At 38.6% G+C, this 19511-nt stretch overlaps 2 protein-coding genes across 3 annotated transcripts; both read right to left on the bottom strand.

Annotated features, from left to right (window-relative positions):
• Window positions 1-250: 250 nt before the first annotated feature.
• On the bottom strand, window positions 251-8188 carry OTOR (otoraplin). Its single transcript, XM_068675724.1, has 4 exons — window positions 5212-8188; window positions 4596-4735; window positions 3915-4025; window positions 251-748 (listed from the first exon to the last, which is right to left on the bottom strand). Exons 1-4 carry the CDS (start codon window positions 5333-5335, stop codon window positions 725-727), a joined length of 399 nt encoding a protein of 132 aa, XP_068531825.1. The 5' UTR covers window positions 5336-8188; the 3' UTR covers window positions 251-724.
• A 147-nt stretch (window positions 8189-8335) lies between these two features.
• SNRPB2 (small nuclear ribonucleoprotein polypeptide B2) lies at window positions 8336-14762 on the bottom strand. 2 transcript variants are annotated; one of them, XM_068675723.1, is made up of 7 exons: window positions 14599-14712; window positions 13935-13989; window positions 13011-13183; window positions 11124-11264; window positions 9942-9995; window positions 9231-9319; window positions 8336-8718 (listed from the first exon to the last, which is right to left on the bottom strand). In XM_068675723.1, exons 3-7 carry the CDS (start codon window positions 13110-13112, stop codon window positions 8559-8561), a joined length of 546 nt encoding a protein of 181 aa, XP_068531824.1. In that variant the 5' UTR covers window positions 13113-13183; window positions 13935-13989; window positions 14599-14712; the 3' UTR covers window positions 8336-8558. The 2 variants fall into 2 exon arrangements, with proteins under 2 accessions (XP_068531824.1, XP_068531823.1); XM_068675722.1 differs by lacking the exon at window positions 13935-13989 and having other exon boundaries at window positions 14599-14762.
• Window positions 14763-19511: the final 4749 nt, after the last annotated feature.

Raw genomic sequence — 19511 nt, 5'->3', positions numbered from 1 at the left:
GGGCCTGGAGAACAAGTCCTACAAGGAGCGGCTGAAGGAGCTGGGCTTGTTCAGCCTGGAGAAAAGGAGGCTCAGGGGTGACCTTATTGCTCTTTACAGATACCTTAAAGGAGGCTGTAGCGAGGTGGGGGTTGGCCTGTTCTCCCACGTGCCTGGTGACAGGACAAGGGGGAATGGGCTAAAGTTGCGCCAGGGGAGTTTTAGGTTAGATCTTAGGAAGAACTTCTTTACCAAAAGGGTTGCTAGACATTGGAACAGGCTGCCCAGGGAGGTGGTGAAGTCACCATCCCTGGAAGTCTTTAAAAGACATTTAGATGTAGAGCTTAGGGATATGGTTTAGTGGGGACTGTTAGCGTTAGGTCAGAGGTTGGACTCGATGATCTTGAGGTCTCTTCCAACTTAGAAATTCTGTGATTCTGTGAAGATAGCACATCCCATTTTATATATAGCATATTTATGCCACTCAGACATACAATAATTCAACGGCTAGGTTTATTAACAAGCAAAGAATATGTAGATAAAAAAAAAAATAATCTAAAGAATAAAGTCTGTTATGAGGCCATTCCTCCTACCCCAAATAACTCCCTTTAAATCAACTTTTGCATTTGAAACACTACTTATCTTATAAACATCGATTAAAAATATATATGTTCAGTGAGAGGGTCCATGTTTCTTTGTCAGCTTTTCTTGTGGCACCCTAGAGATTACGTAGCCATCTTCAGCACTATTCGCAGAAGAAATCAATGTCCTGAAAAAGAGTTAAAAGGAAAGATCTTTTGAGATTACTGAAGGATTAACATCCTTTTATCATCCCCCAAAGGTAGATAAGTAGATGCAAACACTGAGTACACTGTAATATACTCAAAGTATGTTCTCTATAAATTAACTTCACAATTCCGGAGAAAAAAGTCTTTTTTTCTTTCAACTCCTTTTATGTAGTTGGGATGATTTGTTCCTGCCATAAATCTTTAAATTGAAATAGGCAATGCCATGTTCTTTCTTATTTCAAGCAAATCCTTTATCTTTTTGTTTTGTATTCCCACATCCATATTTGGATTTATTAAGAGTTGTATGTAACCCCTTATCCTTAAACTGTTCCTAATCACACATGGAAAGGACACCTTAAACAGACTGAGGCTGTTGCACTTCCTCCAGAGAAATCCCACTAAGAAAATAAATGCCTTTTTTTTTGCTTGAAAACTTCCAGCAAGCGATACATTTTCACAGCATATTGCTTTAATCTAGCTTTCTGCTAGCATTTTACATAGCCATGTAGATCTCATCTTGATTCTACTGTAGAGAATTGTCACCTCATGCTGCTGAAACCGAGCAACATATACATTAGACCAGCCTATCACATGTACCTGTCCCCTGGAAGCAGAAGACAGGGAGCTGTTTCAGAGCAGATGCTTACTGGTAATAAAAGTACTTTCATCTTAGCTAGCAAATGGCCAATTTTAAGTGATTGAGGGAAGAAAGGCAATCCAAGACCACTTTGTAGTACACAGTCTATTGTACTGAATCTGTTGTGTTCAGTGCAATTCAGAAGTAGCAGCACTGAGAAAAACATCTTCCAAGACTTATCACTTGAAACAGCCACCGATAGGCATGGATTACCTAACACTGCAAAAAGGATGCTGACGGAAGTTCACAAGACCAAGAATTTATTAGGAGGGTCTGTAGCTGATGGCATACATTGACTCCAGTTGTGAGAAGTTACTATTTGGGGAAAAAAAAATGAAAGGAGAGACAATGACATGAAGACCCCCATTCTAATGTCCTCTTTCCTGCTGCAGTGGAGAGGAGCACGTCCCCCTTTGATCTCCTTTCCTCCCCACACATCAAGCTGACTATTGAGTGGCTTACTCAGTGCTGTTATCAGGCAGGTGCATGCTGATTGATCATTAAGCTTTGGGCATCATCAGGTGCCCCAGTGCAAATGAAACAATGCAGTAAAGGGGTAGGAGAAAGAGTGGCTGGAGAAGGTGGTTCTCATACCACTGGTCACCACTTCCTGAGAGAACCCATGGTAGCAACAGCCCTGGGCTTCACAGGTCCAAGACCAGGAAAGCAAGGGAAAATACTGCCAACAGCTTAACATTGAATTACTGCCAAGAGCTCTGTAACTGAAGGGTTACAGAGCTGCAAGCACAAGACTGGCTACTGACTTGCAAATAGGAGACTGGTGGCATTAGAGGCATATGAGAGCTGTGCAATAGTAGCTCTTGTATAAGACAGTAACCTTTAAAGGAGAAGCAGTGTTGCCCATACAGATTGGTCAAGATGTGCTGTAGACAGTTTTAAAGGTAAACCTGCAGTCAGACTTAAGGTCATGTTTGCAACATACAACCAAGAACAGAGGAACAAGGAAAAGAACTGCTACAACAAGTTTTTGTAACAAAGTTCCTGTATAGCAAGAATGTGAAATGAGAATGAAATGACTGTGAAGCTCAGTGTCCTTAGTTTTGCAGGAGGCCTGATGCAGAACTTCTACTTGCCAGTTAAAGTTCTGCATTGCAGCCTGGCAACGTCCCATTCTGGACCCTCAGCCAGCCTGCAGGCTGAGACATCACTTTAACCTGCCTCTGCTTCCAATTCAGCTTGCCGTTCAGCAGACTGGCTGTCATATTGTTGAGTAAAGAGCTTAGAAACATATTTTAGTCATTCTTTCATGTTCTGTGACTAATTGCTACAATGCTTCTGGGCCAAATTCAGAATATTCTAATACAGTGTCAAGAAAAGCAATCACTTACTTCAAGATTTTCATTTGCTCATATAAAAGTTGTCTGACATTAATAATGCAAATCCTAGCGACTATTAACGTGAAACTAAGTTCTTCATTTTGCTTATTTCCTGTGTTAATGAAACCCACCTAGTAATCCGGAGCTAGGATTAAAGACTCCATATGTGATTTCAAGACTGACTCACTAATCATTGTATTTTGCTGTACACTTCAAAATAGAATGTAACTAAATATTCAATATTACTGAAGGTAGTTATTGGAAACCTACCGTTCAATTTGTTTTAAGCACAGACATAGGTTACCAGTACCGTTACTTGTAAGCCAGACCACATCAGCCTGTGAGAAAGGACCCTCCTCTTCCACTCTTCTGTGAGATGTGTTTCAGACCTTCAGTAAAATTAAGAACTGTCTGCTATACAACATACTACTGTATGATCAGGGAGAACCATTCTTTCAGAAGTGCAGCCTACTTAAAGACATGTTTTCAATGGCTTTGCAATTCAACTTTTTTTAAAATGTACTAAGAACTTTTGCTATCAGACAGCAAGCATACTCTTCTCATACACATACCGTACTCTGAACACAAAGTTTTATTCTTTAAGTTGCATCCAAGATTTTAACCCATTTTTACTATGGAAAACAAGAACTAAAAAGTACATCTTTCTGAATGAAGAGTGGAAAAGTGAGTTTTCACATACAGTTGTTTGCCAGGGACCTCCTCTCACTGAAGTGGGAGATGTTCGGGGGGTAAAATTAAAGTTTTCTATAAAAATGGCAATCAAAGCACACAATTAAATTAGAAAATGGGGTTGGACACGTTAATAAAATATGCAGCACAATGTCCAGATTCCAAAGAAGAAAAACATTTGCAACACATTGCAAGAAGCTCAGGTAACAGGCTGATGTGGCCTTGAAGCTGTACCATTCAAATCAATAGGAACTCTAATAGTATCAAGGCCGCAACGCAGCATTTGCAATGTCTACATTATGAGAGCTTATGTTAGGATTTTATTGAGGCTATTTGCCTGTATAAAGGCCCAAAGATTGCATCCCTAAGCATCTGTGATATGCTACAATCAACTGCCACAATTATGATTTGTTTTTACAGCAAATTAGCATTGCACAGCCAAGTATAATTATGCAGCCAGCTGGGCTTCTGCAAATTCCTTACCGTTGTAGGAACTGTCTTATTTGCTTCTTGATAGACATGTTGTTCTGAGACTAAACTGCTAGGGAAATAACCAACTGTCCCCATATGGTCTTCATACTCTTCTCCATAAACCTTGAAGCAAGGAGATGTATAATTAGGTACCTTACAACCATCCTCATCTGGTTTAAGCTAGTCCATAATTTAGTCAGAAGCAGTCACTAATAGCGTTTCTTACTCTGGATATCTTAGTTCTCCAATTAACTAGCACATGAAATGAACAATTAATTTCCAACATAGGCATGTATTTTCGGAGTAAAGTAATACCAGCTATAGTTTATCTGGATTTTTTTTTAATATACAAATACAGGTGATATTTATCTTTTCTTCCCTTAAATTTAAGAGTTTTATGAGCAGCTGTGACAGAAGTTTTTCTCATCCATAGTTTCATCAAGCACCCACAGAAAAGAACTGTTGAGACATTCCATTAAGGTTCAATGCCTAATTCCTGTACAGTTATTGAAGATAACATTAATAATAATAAAAAAAAAAGCCCTCAAGACTCCTCAATCAGTTTCTTCAGTTTTAACACCCACTTTGAAAACTAAATTGTTACATCAAAACCCACACTAGCATCCATTTCTTGACAAAAGTACACGTTAATCTACTTCTGGTTTGCTCATAGACACAAGAATCTCATCTTACACTTCCAGCCCAGAATTCTCCAGATTCTTTTTCCTTCACTAGTTTTGAGTAAACATAAATCAACTGCCCTTTTTTAATATTAATGAATCTGCAGTCTGGAGCATTATAATCCTCTTCTGCTCTGACAAGGGAAATGGTGTCTAGAAAAAAAAAAAAAAAAAGATCAAGAATGAGCTGGATGAATTTAAGGACATACTTTTATAAAGAGAAATATAACTATATGATGCCTGTGGATGCACACATGTAAAACCACTTCTACAGACAAAAGTAGGTTATTCTGAAATTATTGTCTGCCAAGAATTTGTCCTGCTTATTTTTCCATCTCCAGTAAGCAAATGAACAGCTTAAGAATGTGTATTTCATCGGGATGGGAATCACAGTCCTCCTCTTTACACTTACCTTTCACTCAAGTGAAAAAGGTCCCTTACAAATTTTGTTTGCAGTAAAATGGGATGTGATGTTCTCTATCAATCCTCCCACATTGCTTTCAATTGACAAACCAACCTAGAAATGAGCTAAATAAGCAAAGCAATTTTCTGTCAAACTCCATCCAAGCTCCACAATTGTTTTTCAGAATATATTCTCTCATAATTTCAGTTAAAGCAGGATTACTTACAGACACAGTCATCATCAGCACACAGCTTCTTGCTGGCAAGTTTATCCATAAAAATTCCAGTTACAAGGGGATACATTAATCTGAGACACAGAAGCAAGATAACCAAATAAACACGCTGTGTCATTTTTTCCTTTGCCGCAGCACCTCCCAAATGCGGACCGTGTCAAGCGATCCGTATCTTTTATGGAAGAAGCAAACATCTGGACAAACATCCCTGGCCAATGGGAAGGGATCGAGGGGACATTCCACTGCTACAGGAGGAGCTGCAGGCAGGAGGAAAGACTCAGGTTCCACTTACAAAACAGAATCCCTTCCCGAACACATTCTGGGTTAGCATTTCAGTGAGCAACTGTATTACTTACACATTCTTCAGCCTTCCGGTAGTCATCCATAGGCTTAATCTTACCTCAAGCAAAAATTGTCTGAGAATGAAAAATTAAGTCGGACTGTGGTAAGTGGGAAAGGAAATCACATCCTTTCAAATCCTTCAGTCCTTTATTCTCACGTACACTCACTGACAAACCGTCTTCCCTGCACCATAAACCCACCACGGCAGAAATTTCCTCATTACAGCCCACAGACAGGCCCTATGAGGACCCTAAAACATAGATGCAAATGTAACCCAGTAATAAGGCTTGGCAAGTCAGACGTTTAAATTGGTGGTCTAAAATTCAAGCATTGCATAGTTGTATAGGCAAGATTTATTTTCCATGGGAAGATGCAGGAGGAGAGCAAAGTACTCAGGTTGTGCCAGGGTAGTGGCCATCTCACTTCTATTTACACAGCTGAACTCAGTTGAGATTTGCAGATGCAGGACCCTAAAAACATACCATGCCACTGACTTAAGAGGTGCTCGTTATGCCTTAGGACATCCAGAATTGATCTAAGTTACCAAGATCTCATTGTAACATATATGTAAGGAGAAAAATAGGAGTATTATAATTAAAATATATGCACACACACACACAAAGAGAAACCTGAGTTACTACACTGTAAGCTGCTCACATCACAGCTGTCACGCTACAAAGAGCTAGTTTGGATCAGTCCTTAGAAGTGACCAAAAGCAAGTGTGTGAATTCCCCAAATGGCACTCCAGCCCATCAGTGCTCTGTGATTCACAAGAAGGCCTGAAGAGCTACCAGCTGTACCATTTTTCAGACAACTGTCATTGAAAAAACACACTATTTTTTAAAGAACGAGCATCTTGCTATTTCTAACATCACCCTTATATTACAGCTGACTTAACAACATCCTCCTCTAGCCTTCCAGCCCATTACTCCATTACTCCTTCCTCCAACCTCCCATACATCTTCACTTTTGTTCTTCTTCTTCTCTCTTTTTTTTTTTTGCAGACAGCTCCACACAAACCCTTCTAATTGAATCAAGGTAGAGTGTGGCAGTATGCAAAGGAGTCTCACATACATGAAATAGTGGAAAGCAAGAACAGCATCATTAATACCTACAAAATTGCAACTGCAGAGGATAAAACCCGAGGTTAATGACAGAACATAATCACTTTTACTCTTTACAGGTGCACAAACAAAATTCACTTGCAAGTGCTCTAAATTTGTGAATTTACTAAAAAGAATGAAAAATGCATACATGGAAATTAATCATGATTAATGACATTAATCAGGACTACTGGAAAGAGCATCATCTTGCAGTGTGATCTGAGAAAAAGATCAATTTGTTTGTTTTGCAGATCTTGTGCAAAAAAAGTTTCATGTAGCAGTTTCTGATGCCCTGAAACAGCACTTGCTCAGAAATTGTGCTGACGTGCCAAAATACGGAGCTCTGCAAGGTTTCATAAAAAGCAATAAAAAGCACAGCTCTTCGTCCACAGAATAGTCTGAAGTGAAATCTGAATCTTCTCAGAACAAACTAAGAAAAACAATGTTCTGCAGCTACAACTAAGCCCACACAACACAGGTAGGGACCGCAACAAGCCATGGTAACAGGAAGAGCTACAGCCACCAGCATACTCCCTCTTTTTCCAGTTGACCTACTTACTCTGGAAACAAAAAAAGCCTCAATACTTCCAATGTAGCTGCTATGCTAATCTGAACATTCTTCCTTGTAGTTTCTGGTCTTCACATCAGGTACTCTAATACTTGCCTGAACCACTTCTGAAGAAAGTTGTGCTGTGTCCGTCCCATTACATTTTTGAAAGGGTAGTTAGAGGCCTCACAGAGAGAGAATTTAAGAATTGAGGAATGGTGCAACATGACCAGCACAAACACATCACCCCTTCCTCTCAAACATGGATCTCCAAAGGTCTGATAGAAATGCTTCTAGACATCACCATGCAAAACTTACTGCTCCACCAGAAATATGATAATACTTTTAATAAAATTTCATTATTCTCTTAGCCTAAAATATCTTCCTAGGTCCTCCTTCACCTCAACAAAGCACTCCAGCTCTTGAAGCAATTTTTTTCCATGCAAGTATTTATAATAGTTACAGCTCCCAGTACTGCATCTGATTAATTCTCTGCATGTAGTGTATTTCATGTCCAACAAGCCCCTTAACTGTTTTAAACAAATGGAAAAGACCTCAGCAAACCATACACATTAGGACACGCATTTTGAAAAACCCGTCTGTCAGACTGTCAGACATATCAGCAATGTCTTTGTATAGAGCAAGAAAGCTTTTCCTAAACCATTTATTAAAACTGCTGGAAAATAACGGAGGATTGGAAAAATAAGCTTTTATGGGCCCTCTATACACTTGCTTCTATTACCAGCCATCGTTGCAGAGACAAAACCAAAGAAGTTGAACAATGCTATCGAAGTCTAATCAATGTCTACCAGTACCTGGAGAAAAAAAAGACTTCAACGATAATCTGTTGCTTTTCTGTGAGAGTAATTTTGTCTTAAGACAACGATAATGCCTTAATGTCTTGCCTTAAGACTTAAGATAAAAGTACTGAAAACCGAGTGTTGCATTCTGAATATGCTGACACTTAGTATACCTGCTCATGCTTTTTGCTCTGAAGAGATGGCTATTTTTCCAGCATTCACTTCTGAGAAACGAAGACCACCTTAAACATAGTTAAACCAATATAATTAATTGGCCCTGCACACCTAACAGATTCAAGGAAAGACAAATTCAAGGAAAAACATCGTTTGAAAACAGCATCAACTATATTTATTTTATAAAAAATGGCATTTTAGCACAAAAGTTCACTATTCAACAGATCCATGGAAGTCCTGCAACTGGCCCAACAGCTGTGGCCATTTTACACAACAGTCTTATCTTTTCTGCATAGAACAGCTAACGTGCTAGCTGATCAAAGTATCATCATGATAAAAAAATCAATCCAAAGAAGTCCTTTAAAGAGTGCCTAGTTATTTCTTAGCATAAGTGATTTTCATGGCATGAGACGGAGTGATCTTGAATCCCTGGAGGGCATCTCGAGCAGCTCCTGCTTGACATTCATTTTCAAACTCCACAAATGCAATGTCATGGCGCCCAGGCACTAATCGTACTTCTTTAAATCCAGGGAACCTTTAAAAGAAATTGAAAGAGTCAGATATTATTTCCTGGTTTGATAATTTATATCTCTTCAGTAGCCGTAGGACCTTACCATATGCATCTACTAGTATAACAATTACTACTAATAAAAGATTCAACTGAAGAATTTTTGGTATGTCCAGTCCCCGTAACTATGGACCTAAGGATCATTCTGTGGAAGTAATTCAATCAGTCTTGCACACATGCAGAAGCAACTAAAGCCAGTTTTGAAACCGTTCCTGATATTGTAAAGTCTTTCATATTGATCACTAACTCAAATCCAGTGCAGATTGATAATAGATAACTTACACAATCAAAAGCAACTCAAAAGAAAAAAGAAAATTGCACTTGGTTTCTGCACCAAGACATCAGACATCTGACATCTGTAATCTTGGCAGTAACACAGAAAACTGAAATACTTTCAAAACCTCTTATTTCTAAAATATCAACTTGCCAACTGAGACAGCATAAAGGTAACAGAGGGATTCAAAGAACTGAAAACTTACTGATTGAATAACATGGACAGCATCATCTCGTTTGTTTCCTCAGGTAGGTTATTAAGGAAAAGGATATAGTTCGGTGGGTTATCAGGCACCTGCAACAGAAGAACAATGCTCAGCAGATTATCCGCAACTGTCCACTCCTCTGCAACCTATCTGCATTATTATTTGAACTAAGACTCGTGCATTCTCAGTTTTTACTCAGAATACTGCTAGTTGGGCTTTAGGATACCTTCATGCAACATTCAGGCAAATCCCCATTTGTTTTTTCAAACTGTCTATCTCACGGTGATAAAAATGTAGAGGGTCTCTTGCTTCCACAAAAAAAAAAAAAAAAATCACATTAATGTATTTTCTTAGACATCTTATTTAAACTTGACAGCTCAACAGTTTATGCTGCAGTACTCCACCAAAGCAGGTGCCTGACAACTACCCGTAGGCCATTTTAGATTATTCAGGCCATCCAAGATACCTGTGGGGGAAGTGATGAACTCAAGCCCTCCACAGCTCCCTCTCTGGTAGAGCAGTTGGAGGCCACAATAAATACTCTGTTCATCTACAGTAGAACTGAACCACTGAGTTTCTTTGAGCAACTGAAAACCACACAAAACACTGGTTTTACTAGAGAGTGTTCTATTAAAACATATTGATTAGAAACCCTGTTAGCTTTTAAGCTTCAGAATCTTTAACGGTTTTGGTCACAAAAACAAGCGTTACCTGCTGATTCTGTGGTGAAGTCCCAGGGGCACTGGCTGAATTTTGTGTTGCTCCCTAGTAAATAAGTAAAAAATAGTTTTTAAAAGATATTTGGTTAGAAATGTATAAACACACATCACCATGTTTCTGTAAAACTCGAGCAGTATGTTAAGGTTGGTGTGTTTGTTTAATATTTTGATTGATTAAACCATAATCCAAGGAACATTCGTTGTTTATGAAATACCTGCTGTAGGGAAACAACAACATGTACATTTCACTGAACCCCAAAACCAGACAACAAAAGAAAAAAACATCTAACTAATGGCTATGTCAGCAGAATCACTACTTCTCCACATCATAAAATTCAGTTCTATAAGACAGGAAGTTGTTCTGAAAATGAAGGCCTAGACAGGACACATCTAGTAGAAAAATCAAACCAGATGTTCCGACAGCAGTTTACAAAGGATAGCTTAAAGCTATTACCATTATCAATAGAGACAACTAATTCTTCCTAAAAGGTTTGTATATAACCATTGATTTTGAATAAATTGTGAGAAAATTTAATATTCTACTTGGAAAAAGTTGTTTTCTATGATCGCTCTGATCTCTCCTTAATTATGTCTTAGCAGGAACAGTAGTGGGGTAACACAATATTCAAACCCTGCACCTTGGTATTTTCTACTAAACTTGAGGATATAAGTGACTAAACGTTATTAGTTTATGTCAGGACAACCCTTAGTGGAGATATATTCCAAGCCAACTCCTTCCCATCTAACTGTAAATGGGTAATCTTATTCCCTTTTACCCCTTTGCCATTCTTCAGTGTCTGTAGTGCAAATAAGCGTTTAAACACTGAAGGGAAGAGCTGGTTGAGCATTTGAAGATAATATTAAAGCCAACATTAAAGCCACCTCTCGTTAGTTGTTTTTAAAAATAAAAAAATGTTTGTCTCTACTTTGGTTTATTGTACCTTTGCCCTTTATCTTTTTCATCCAAGAACAGGAATGAGAAAGAAATTATAAAAAAGCAGCAAGGACTAAGTAATTGCTCTCTCTCCTGTGTTCTAGTGAGTGATAGAGAGCAGTAGGTATCAACAGACAACAATTCAAAGAACTGAGAAATACTAAAAGACAATAATTAGTCTTCAGAAGAAAAACCTGAATAGCCTGCTCCCCCTTGTTTTTTAAAACAACAACAGCTTACCTGGATAACCTTTTTATTTGCGGCATTTGCTGACTGCTCCAGAGATTTGGCCTTCTTCTTTTCCTTCCTTTTTTCTTTATCAGCAAAAGTGCCACGCATTTTAGAGATGATATCAGAGTCTGTTTTTGCATACTGAATACGCTTTTTAAAAGAAAAAATACGTTGTTGTTTATTATACCAAAAATCTTGTAGCAACTTTGTTGACAGTGTTCTACTTGCGCACTACTGACATGGTATTTTTGTAGAAACTTCTTGTATTAAAAATACTGTTGTAAGTTGTAGGTATGCTTACAGAGTATCCAATCCTCATAATTAATTCTGATCACAACTAGAGAACTTTTTAAGAACTCAGATGGACCACTCATGAGAAGAAATTACTAATTTTACCTCACTCATTGGAATCGGAACTCTAATCAGCTAATGGCACCTTTTTAATGTCTATCAAGGTAACAGCTGTACAAAGCTATATAACGTCAGTTAACAAAACTGCCACCAGATGCTATTTAAAAAAATGAGGGGTTTAAAGCATTCAGGGGCAGGAAGGGGGGTGTTAGGCATTAACACTCCACAGTAGTTTCTCAGATCTCTGCAGAAAAAATGAGTTCAGTAAAACTCAAATAAAAAAGTGAAGTACTTGCCTTAATTCAACCTGAACTGCACCAATTTTGTCAGCACCACAACTGCATTATTTTTCTGACAGAGGCTTCCCAATGCACAAATTCAGGGAGTTAAACGGATTCAGTTAGAAATTTACAGATGACATAACATTATATATGTCAACGTGTACACACATGTGCGCACACATTTACAATCTTATCACTTATTGGAACTACCTCAATACAGAATTACACAAGGCAAAGATTTTTTTAAGCTTTTATATGTTGCCAGATGTAGTATGCGTGCTGCAGTCATTATTTAAAGAGGAAAGTATGCCCAAAAGCTTACGATGCCTCAATTTATTTAGTAGTTTATTTCTTATTAAGTTTTACAGAGCACAAAGATCTTAAGGGCAAATGACAGAATTAAGCTTGCACAATTCCTCATTAAAGAATTTGTTAGATAATCTGAAAGTGTCAATGAAACAAGCTTGCGACTCAGCAACACAACAGCCTGTGCACTCCTTAACACTCAAAGCCACGAGCTGAAAGCCAGTACAAATATATCCATCTAGCACTGAAGTCAAGTGAGCCATTTGCATGTTATCAGAGATGCATAGTTATCCAAGCAGGCAACAACAGAAACGTGCCAACTGTTGTGCCATTCTGCCTCTAATCAAGTACACTATTAAATCAGCTTTTCTTGAGTAGTAGTGCTTTTGCATCACGGAAGCGATACCCAAATTTGGTCATTTGGCTTGCTAATCTGATGTATGCACAAGCAAAACTAGTCAACAATTTCAAAAAAAGATATTACTGACCACATCTGCCAATTTCTGGAAAATAAAACTAGAGATCTTCACCCTACTCACTGCTGCCTCAAAATGGAAGCATCGTAGTCTAACTAAGAACAACTTAAGTAACCAATAATGATCATTTCAACAGAAAGCACCTAACTTCAAGAACATTACTACAGGAATTTTATCTGTTCAGCAGAAGACATGATGTGTAACCTGGAAGCATTTCCGATCTTGAAAACTTCAACCTACCACAGAAAAACATAATGCCATCATTTAAGATACCTAAATGCTAAGTTCAGCCTCACTGTACTTTAAGTACCGTCTCTCCAATCTCTCCTCAAGTTTGCATAAATATATCTATTAATTGAGAGAGGTCATCACTGAATAACAGCACAATTACACGTGACAGCTAATTCTTAAGGTGCAAATACCCAAACACTGCATCATACCACAATAAATTTTTGTTATGTATAAAGAACAAAATAACTCACCATTGGTTTCCCATAAAATGGAAAGCCTTGTAGTTGTCTCAGAGCATTGGTAGATGATCCAAGTTCTTTAAATATAACAAAAGCTTGTCCTCTCATCTTCATAGTCTTCAAAGCCACAATGTCAACCACATGACCAAACTGTGAGAATAATGCATACAAGGACCTCTTCAGCTCTGTTGACGTGTTAAAAAAAAATAAAAAAAATATTATAATCAGTTACATATAAATGTCTGCTTCTAGAGAGTTTGCTGTCCTTTAGGGTCATTTCTGCCACCTTGATCTCACAGTAATAAGTTACATGAGCTTAGTCAGACTGCTGCACAAGCGTAAGTTGATTTGCCTGGTTTTTACAAGTTGGTGTGCAATTCTTGGTTTCACATTGCAAGCATTCACCTACCAAAGAAACTGTACCTCCATGCATTTTAACTTTTTCAGACAGCAAACACTACAGGAGGGTACAAATACACATTCTTGAGTATACGCATATATACACACACATATATATACGCAAACATACACACTCCAGTATGATGTATTACAGCTATTGAAGACCAATTAGCAAATCAATACCATCACATGCAACAGTAAAGAGGTACGACTTAAGAATACTGCAAAGAGCTAATCAAAGGCTAAACAAATTTGGACATTTAGTTTCTAACTGTTTAATCAATCCTTTCAAGTGCATCAAATATTTTTCATATTCTATATATGAATGCATTTTCATACGATCACACTGTAACTTGCAGTTGCCATGCATTTATTTTTATTATTTAAAGTCACCTGACATGTCAAATTAAACATTAATCTTCTCCAATTAAGCTAAATATATCCTCTGTATGGCATAATTATTTTAAGTGACAAGTCCTACGCTTGAAACATTTCAGCTACATAAGAGCACTGCCTCTTGGTTATTGCTGCTGAGACCTGACAATACCAGCCCAACATCACTTCTTCCAGCTGCTCTTGACCAGCCACAGCCCTATATAAAGAAAAAAAATCAAAATCAACAGGAAGCCAATTAAAGCAACCTGTGAAGTATGATACCTTCCAGAAGCAACAGATGCATAGAAAAATACAAGAATGCAGCTTGCTTCATCAGCGTTTTTTTGTTTTCTTATCGAAATTTTTATCTTTAAATACCTTAAAAAATGTACTTAAAAATGGGATTTGCAGGCTTTATTGGTCATTTCAAATATCGCGTTTAAAAACTATAACCAAGCAATTTAATAATGGACACTTATTAGCTTATAGGGCACCTAAAACGCTACAAATAAGCCCTTAACATTTCCTTCGTTACACAGAACCACCTCGACACATCACTTTATTAGCAGAGCTGCTTCCACTTCCAGGCCATTTCCCGCAGCACCCGGAGGCACCTGAGCAGCACCCAAACACGGTTTTAAGAACCGGACGGCTCTATACAGTGAATGCAGAGCCAGCTAAAGGATAAGGCATTTTTTATTCAGTTTTTAAAGCACGCTGTGAGGAGCCCAGGTCCCCCCGCAGGCAGCTGCGTCCCGGGGGCTCAGCCCAGCCTGGCTTTTCCCGTGCACCTTCCCACCGCAGCGCCCCCCGAGCACAGCGGTACCTTCCTTCTTGATCTTATCGTTTATGTTGTTGATGTAAATGGTGTGGTTGGGCCTGATATCCATCCTCCGCGACGCGCCTCCGACGCAGGGCCCCACAGCCCCTCAGCGCCTCAGCTCCGAAATGGCCGCCGCCGCCGCGCGCAGGCGGGGCCGCCGCTGCGCCCAGCGGCCCATGCGCGGCGCGGCGCGGCGCGGGCGGCCGCCGCCATCTTGACGCCCCTCAGGGCCGACTCTGTGGGGTGCTTCAGCCGCGGGGTGAAGCTGACAGAAACTGGGGCTTCCTCAGCCAGATTCTCTCTTGATAGTGTTCTAATAAAGAAATATAAACACGTTTAACTCTTGTTGTCGTGTCTTCTGTGGAGAACGAAGAGAAATAACACCTTAAAAATCCCCTCTTAACAAGCATCCAGTAGCTAATGTTTCTTTTTAGATTTCCTTTTCAATATCCCAACTATCCGAACATTTCATTTCTTGAAAGCACTTTGAAAATCCCTGCAGTAGTGGAACCTCTGGATAAATACACAAGAGAACAGATTGGGGTTGCAGCCTTTGAATTTTTGGAATAATTTTCAGGCTGCATACCTTCGTTTCTATGAATGAACAATGATGCAGTCCCTTCCAGAAATGACTTCAAGTCGTCAGAGTTTAACCTGGCTGCATATCAAAAAGTTACCGGGGAAGGTTATAATCCATAAGAGACGTTGCGTTCAAATTAAACTGTATTTGGTCAGGTCCACACTGAAACTCATTTCTTTGAAAAACAAACAAACAAACAAACAAACAAACAAACAAAAAACACCACCACCACCAATAAAAAAACAAGGCTATTGGAGAGCTCTTGCTTCAGTTGCTTGTCAGGGGAAGTTAACACATTAGTTCCAGATTCTAAAGTGAATTAACAGAGGAGAGAAAAACAAACAAACAAAAAAAACCCACAGCACTTGATTGAGAGTTTACTGGTGGAAGAGAACAGCGTTATCTTCAGTTGTATAATAGCATTGCATGGTATGGGAAATAGTGCCCATAGAAAGCTGTGTGCAATATATACACATAACAAAATGATGATAGCAGTTCAAGGCACGCTTTATTGTCCATTTTAGGGTCCTTTTTTTTTTTTTTTTTTTTTTTAATTGTCCTATAAGTATTTAACAAAAATATCTTTGGAGTTGGAGTCCAAGCATGAACAATTTATTAAAAAAAAAAAAAAAGTTTTCAGAGAGGCTATGTGCTATTTTATGTGCTGATCAGCAATACAACCCACATAACTCATAATTTAGTAACAAAGTTCAAAACTATTTATTTGTTATTGAATCAATGTAGCTAAGGGAATTTGATTTTCTCCTGGAATCAAAAACAATGACTTATTATAAATGACTTCATTTTAAAGTCTTTAAACTGTTCATAAAGAAACTAAAGAAAATAAACACACAAAAAACCTCAACCTGACACAGAGTAAGGAAGAATTCATGACTTCTATAATTCTTCCAGTGCAGCGTGCCACACTCATACATGCTCAGCGTCACTTTAAGCACTGCTGATTTATTCTTGCCGAATGTGAATGCAATAAAGCAGAAAGCTGTGCCTTTCCTTTCCTGCTCTTCAGGTGGGATTTCAGCCTGACTGCAGGTTCAATAGAAGCAGCATTCATTTCTCAGGTTGGCTCCCCCACCCCTCCCCAAGATTTATTTGGATTACTTTTGTTTTCATAATCTCCAGGGAGGTACAATACTCTTGTATTCACTACCCCAGTTATTTGTTTAAAAGTCTCTGAAAGCTTGAAATATTGTAAAAATTATTCCAAGTTTCTTACCAAGAATGCCCATAGCAACTTAGTAAGGAGTTATAATACATCACCAGTATAATGTGCTGGAAACATACTTCCAACTCTAACAGGTAGCCACTTTGCAGAGACTGTCAAGCAGTGCTGGAGAAGCAAAGCAAAGACAGGGTTCTTGAAAAATCTTAGTATAGTAGCCACAGCTCTTCCCTCTTCCTGCGCTTTGCTCAAGGTCAAGGAAACCTAGCATTTCTTTATTATTGCTGTTGTTTGTTATGCCACCTGTAATAAAAATCCTTTTGTTATTATTTTTCTAAAAACAGTTACTCTAAAATAAAGTACAACAATAACTAAGAGCTGCGAACAGTAGAAATTTCACTCCTGGTTTTAAAGCGTCACGCAGTCTTCACAGCTTTGATGGGGTCCACATACACAAAATGATGCTTCAGACTTGTCACAGTAGTTATCTTGCTTCATTAAGATTGTACAATCATTAAAATAGTTACTCAGATTTATCAGGACAGGAATATCTTTGTCTCAAGGTGGGGGGGGGGGGGAATCACATGCTACAAAGCATGCGTGTGAATGCTTTGTGATGTGGCTGGATTTGCCTTTAGTATTTTGGTTCCACCCTTTGACTGATCTGTTCTGCTGTGTCAGGTATGATAATATAGCACATTGCTAAACAGTGGAAAAGGGACAGACACAATGGACAAAGGGTCAGGAAATACGGAAATTCCCGAGCAAATACCAATGTACACTGGTGGTGCGAGCATCTGCAGAGTCAATGAAATTCATTTCTGCGTGAAACATCGCATCTAAGGCATAAAAGGTTTTTTGAAGGTTGAGCAACTTTCAGATCTATATTCAATTGGAAGGTGCAAAATAGAAGATATTGTGTCCTGTAAATCAGTGGCTGCTGTGCCGTTACGCTGACTGCCATCCACTAGCGTAAATTGCCAGAGGGAGCTGAGGAGGCTGCAGTGATTTACAGATAGTTGTTCAAAGGCTCAGGATACATGATCTCTAAACTAACAAAGCAAAGGGAATGGACAACATGATGGCAGAAGAAATTTAGTATTGACAAGCATGTGGCAAGGCACTTGGAAAAGAATCATTTGAACTACACATAGTGAAGTTCTGAATTAACTGTAACCACTCAGGAAGAAGACCTAGATGACCCTGTCTGGAGGACAATAAAACACCCAGAGCTAGGAAAAAAAGCAAACAAAAACACCACACAGAAGGAAAAATAATGTACTGCAGTTCCCTTAATAAGGCTGCTTCATAATCACTGAAAAGATGCTTGAAGTTATTACTGCTCGGTCTAAAACAAAACCCCATATGTTCCTCTGACATTTATTATTAGCAATTTATATTTCTAATTATTAAATACACTGCCTGATAAGCCTTTCACTTACTGTGTGACTTAGTCAAGGAAGCTTCACCAACCAAGAACAGAGTACACCATCACAACCAATTACTACTATTGCTTCAGAGGAAGAGTGCTCTATCTTGATTATAATATGTAAATCTCTGCTTCTTCTCTTGACATCACATTTCCAACTCACCAAGAAAGAAAGAAAGAAAGAAAGAACACTATCTCTTTATAATATATTCTAATTTATGACAATAGAAAGCAATTGCATTGCTTTAAAAGGAACAACTAATTATCGTGGTTAAGTGAGACAGAATTAAATTTTAGATTCTTACCTTTCATAGCTAGTTATAACAAGCATAAGCTATGAAAGGATTACATTTCACCTTTGTGTTTTATTAGCCATACTAATAAATAAATAAATAAATAAATAAATAAATTGAACTTAGAGGGGGACTCGACAGGCCATAGAACAAACTTCTTTAACAAAGCCCCCATGCAAGCTCACTAATGAATTAATTACTCTGTTCCCCATCTCAGCTTGGTTTCTTCAATTTAGTGGTCAACAGATGACAGCAATTATCATTGCTATATTAATACCTAAAAGTTTCAGCTAACATCAGGGCTGTTGGAAGCTGGCAACAGCTGCCTTCTCCCATTCCTTCTGCCTGCCCAAAGTAAAATAAAAAACAGAAAGGAAGGGTCTATATCCTAGGGAACTTATTAAACCCTTAGTAGGCTCTTTAGTTTCTTCTGTGGTCACACACTTTCTAGACTGATCTTTCCTTTGTCAGAGAGCCTTTTCCCCCTCTCAGATCAGTTGTTGTTCCTGACAGGTATAGGGCTTTGCATAGGGTTACATCTTTTAGACTACTTCAATTCCCATAAGGAAAAAAATAAATCAGAAATTACAAGTACATTAAACACCACCCTTGGAAGAACAGAGAATTCCTCACATTTACTCTATTTAATGTTATGGTAATTCCCCATTCACTGGGGCATGCTAATATACTGAAAAACATGAAATGTGGGTGGTGTTTTTAATTTCATGCAGATGGCTTCAAATTAGGGTGCTTGGGTTTCTCTTTTATTGGCATTGATTGGTGGCAGCATCATCTGTCCTTGCTAACTTTTTGCTGAGAAGAATGGCAGCACTCGTTTGTTTTATTACTCTGCAAGAACAGGTGAATTCCTTTCCCTTTTATTTCAGTTTGGGTTAAGTCTTTAGTTTTACTGGAATCAGCATACTAGTACAGGGTAAGTGAGGTGACTAACATTATTTTGGCATTTTAAGTTAAATTCTTTTAAATCCTACCCCATAGAAAACACTGCAGTATAATGTAATCAAGATTTATCTGCATAGTTATGTGAAGTTGCCTCATATTTTTTTTTCCTTAATCTTACAAATAGCCAATTCTTCACTAAATATCTTTACCCATGTTGATACAAAGCAGTTTTAGCTACAACTCTTGCAGCATCTCCCCAGTGTATGAGCTTCCAGCTCACTGGGGATTTTCTGGCTACAAAATCGGGAAAAGAAACAGAATTATGGTTTCTCTGTGCAACGCGCCCACAAGGGATGCTGGGCACAGGAGGGATGGGCTCTCACCGGGCAAAAAGCCTGGCCAGGAGCAGAGGCAGGAGGCTGGGAGCTGGCTGCAGGGCATGACTTGCTGCAGAGCCAAGCCCAGGCAATGCAGGAGGGAACAGCTGGGGAAGGCACTGCTGCCTGCTAGAGGGGAGATGGAGACCAAAGG

The sequence above is a fragment of the Anas acuta genome, chromosome 3 (assembly GCF_963932015.1).
Source record: "Anas acuta chromosome 3, bAnaAcu1.1, whole genome shotgun sequence".
Taxonomy (NCBI): domain Eukaryota; kingdom Metazoa; phylum Chordata; class Aves; order Anseriformes; family Anatidae; genus Anas; species Anas acuta.
Note: the sequence above shows the minus strand (reverse complement) of the source record. Positions and strands in the feature narration are given on the sequence as shown.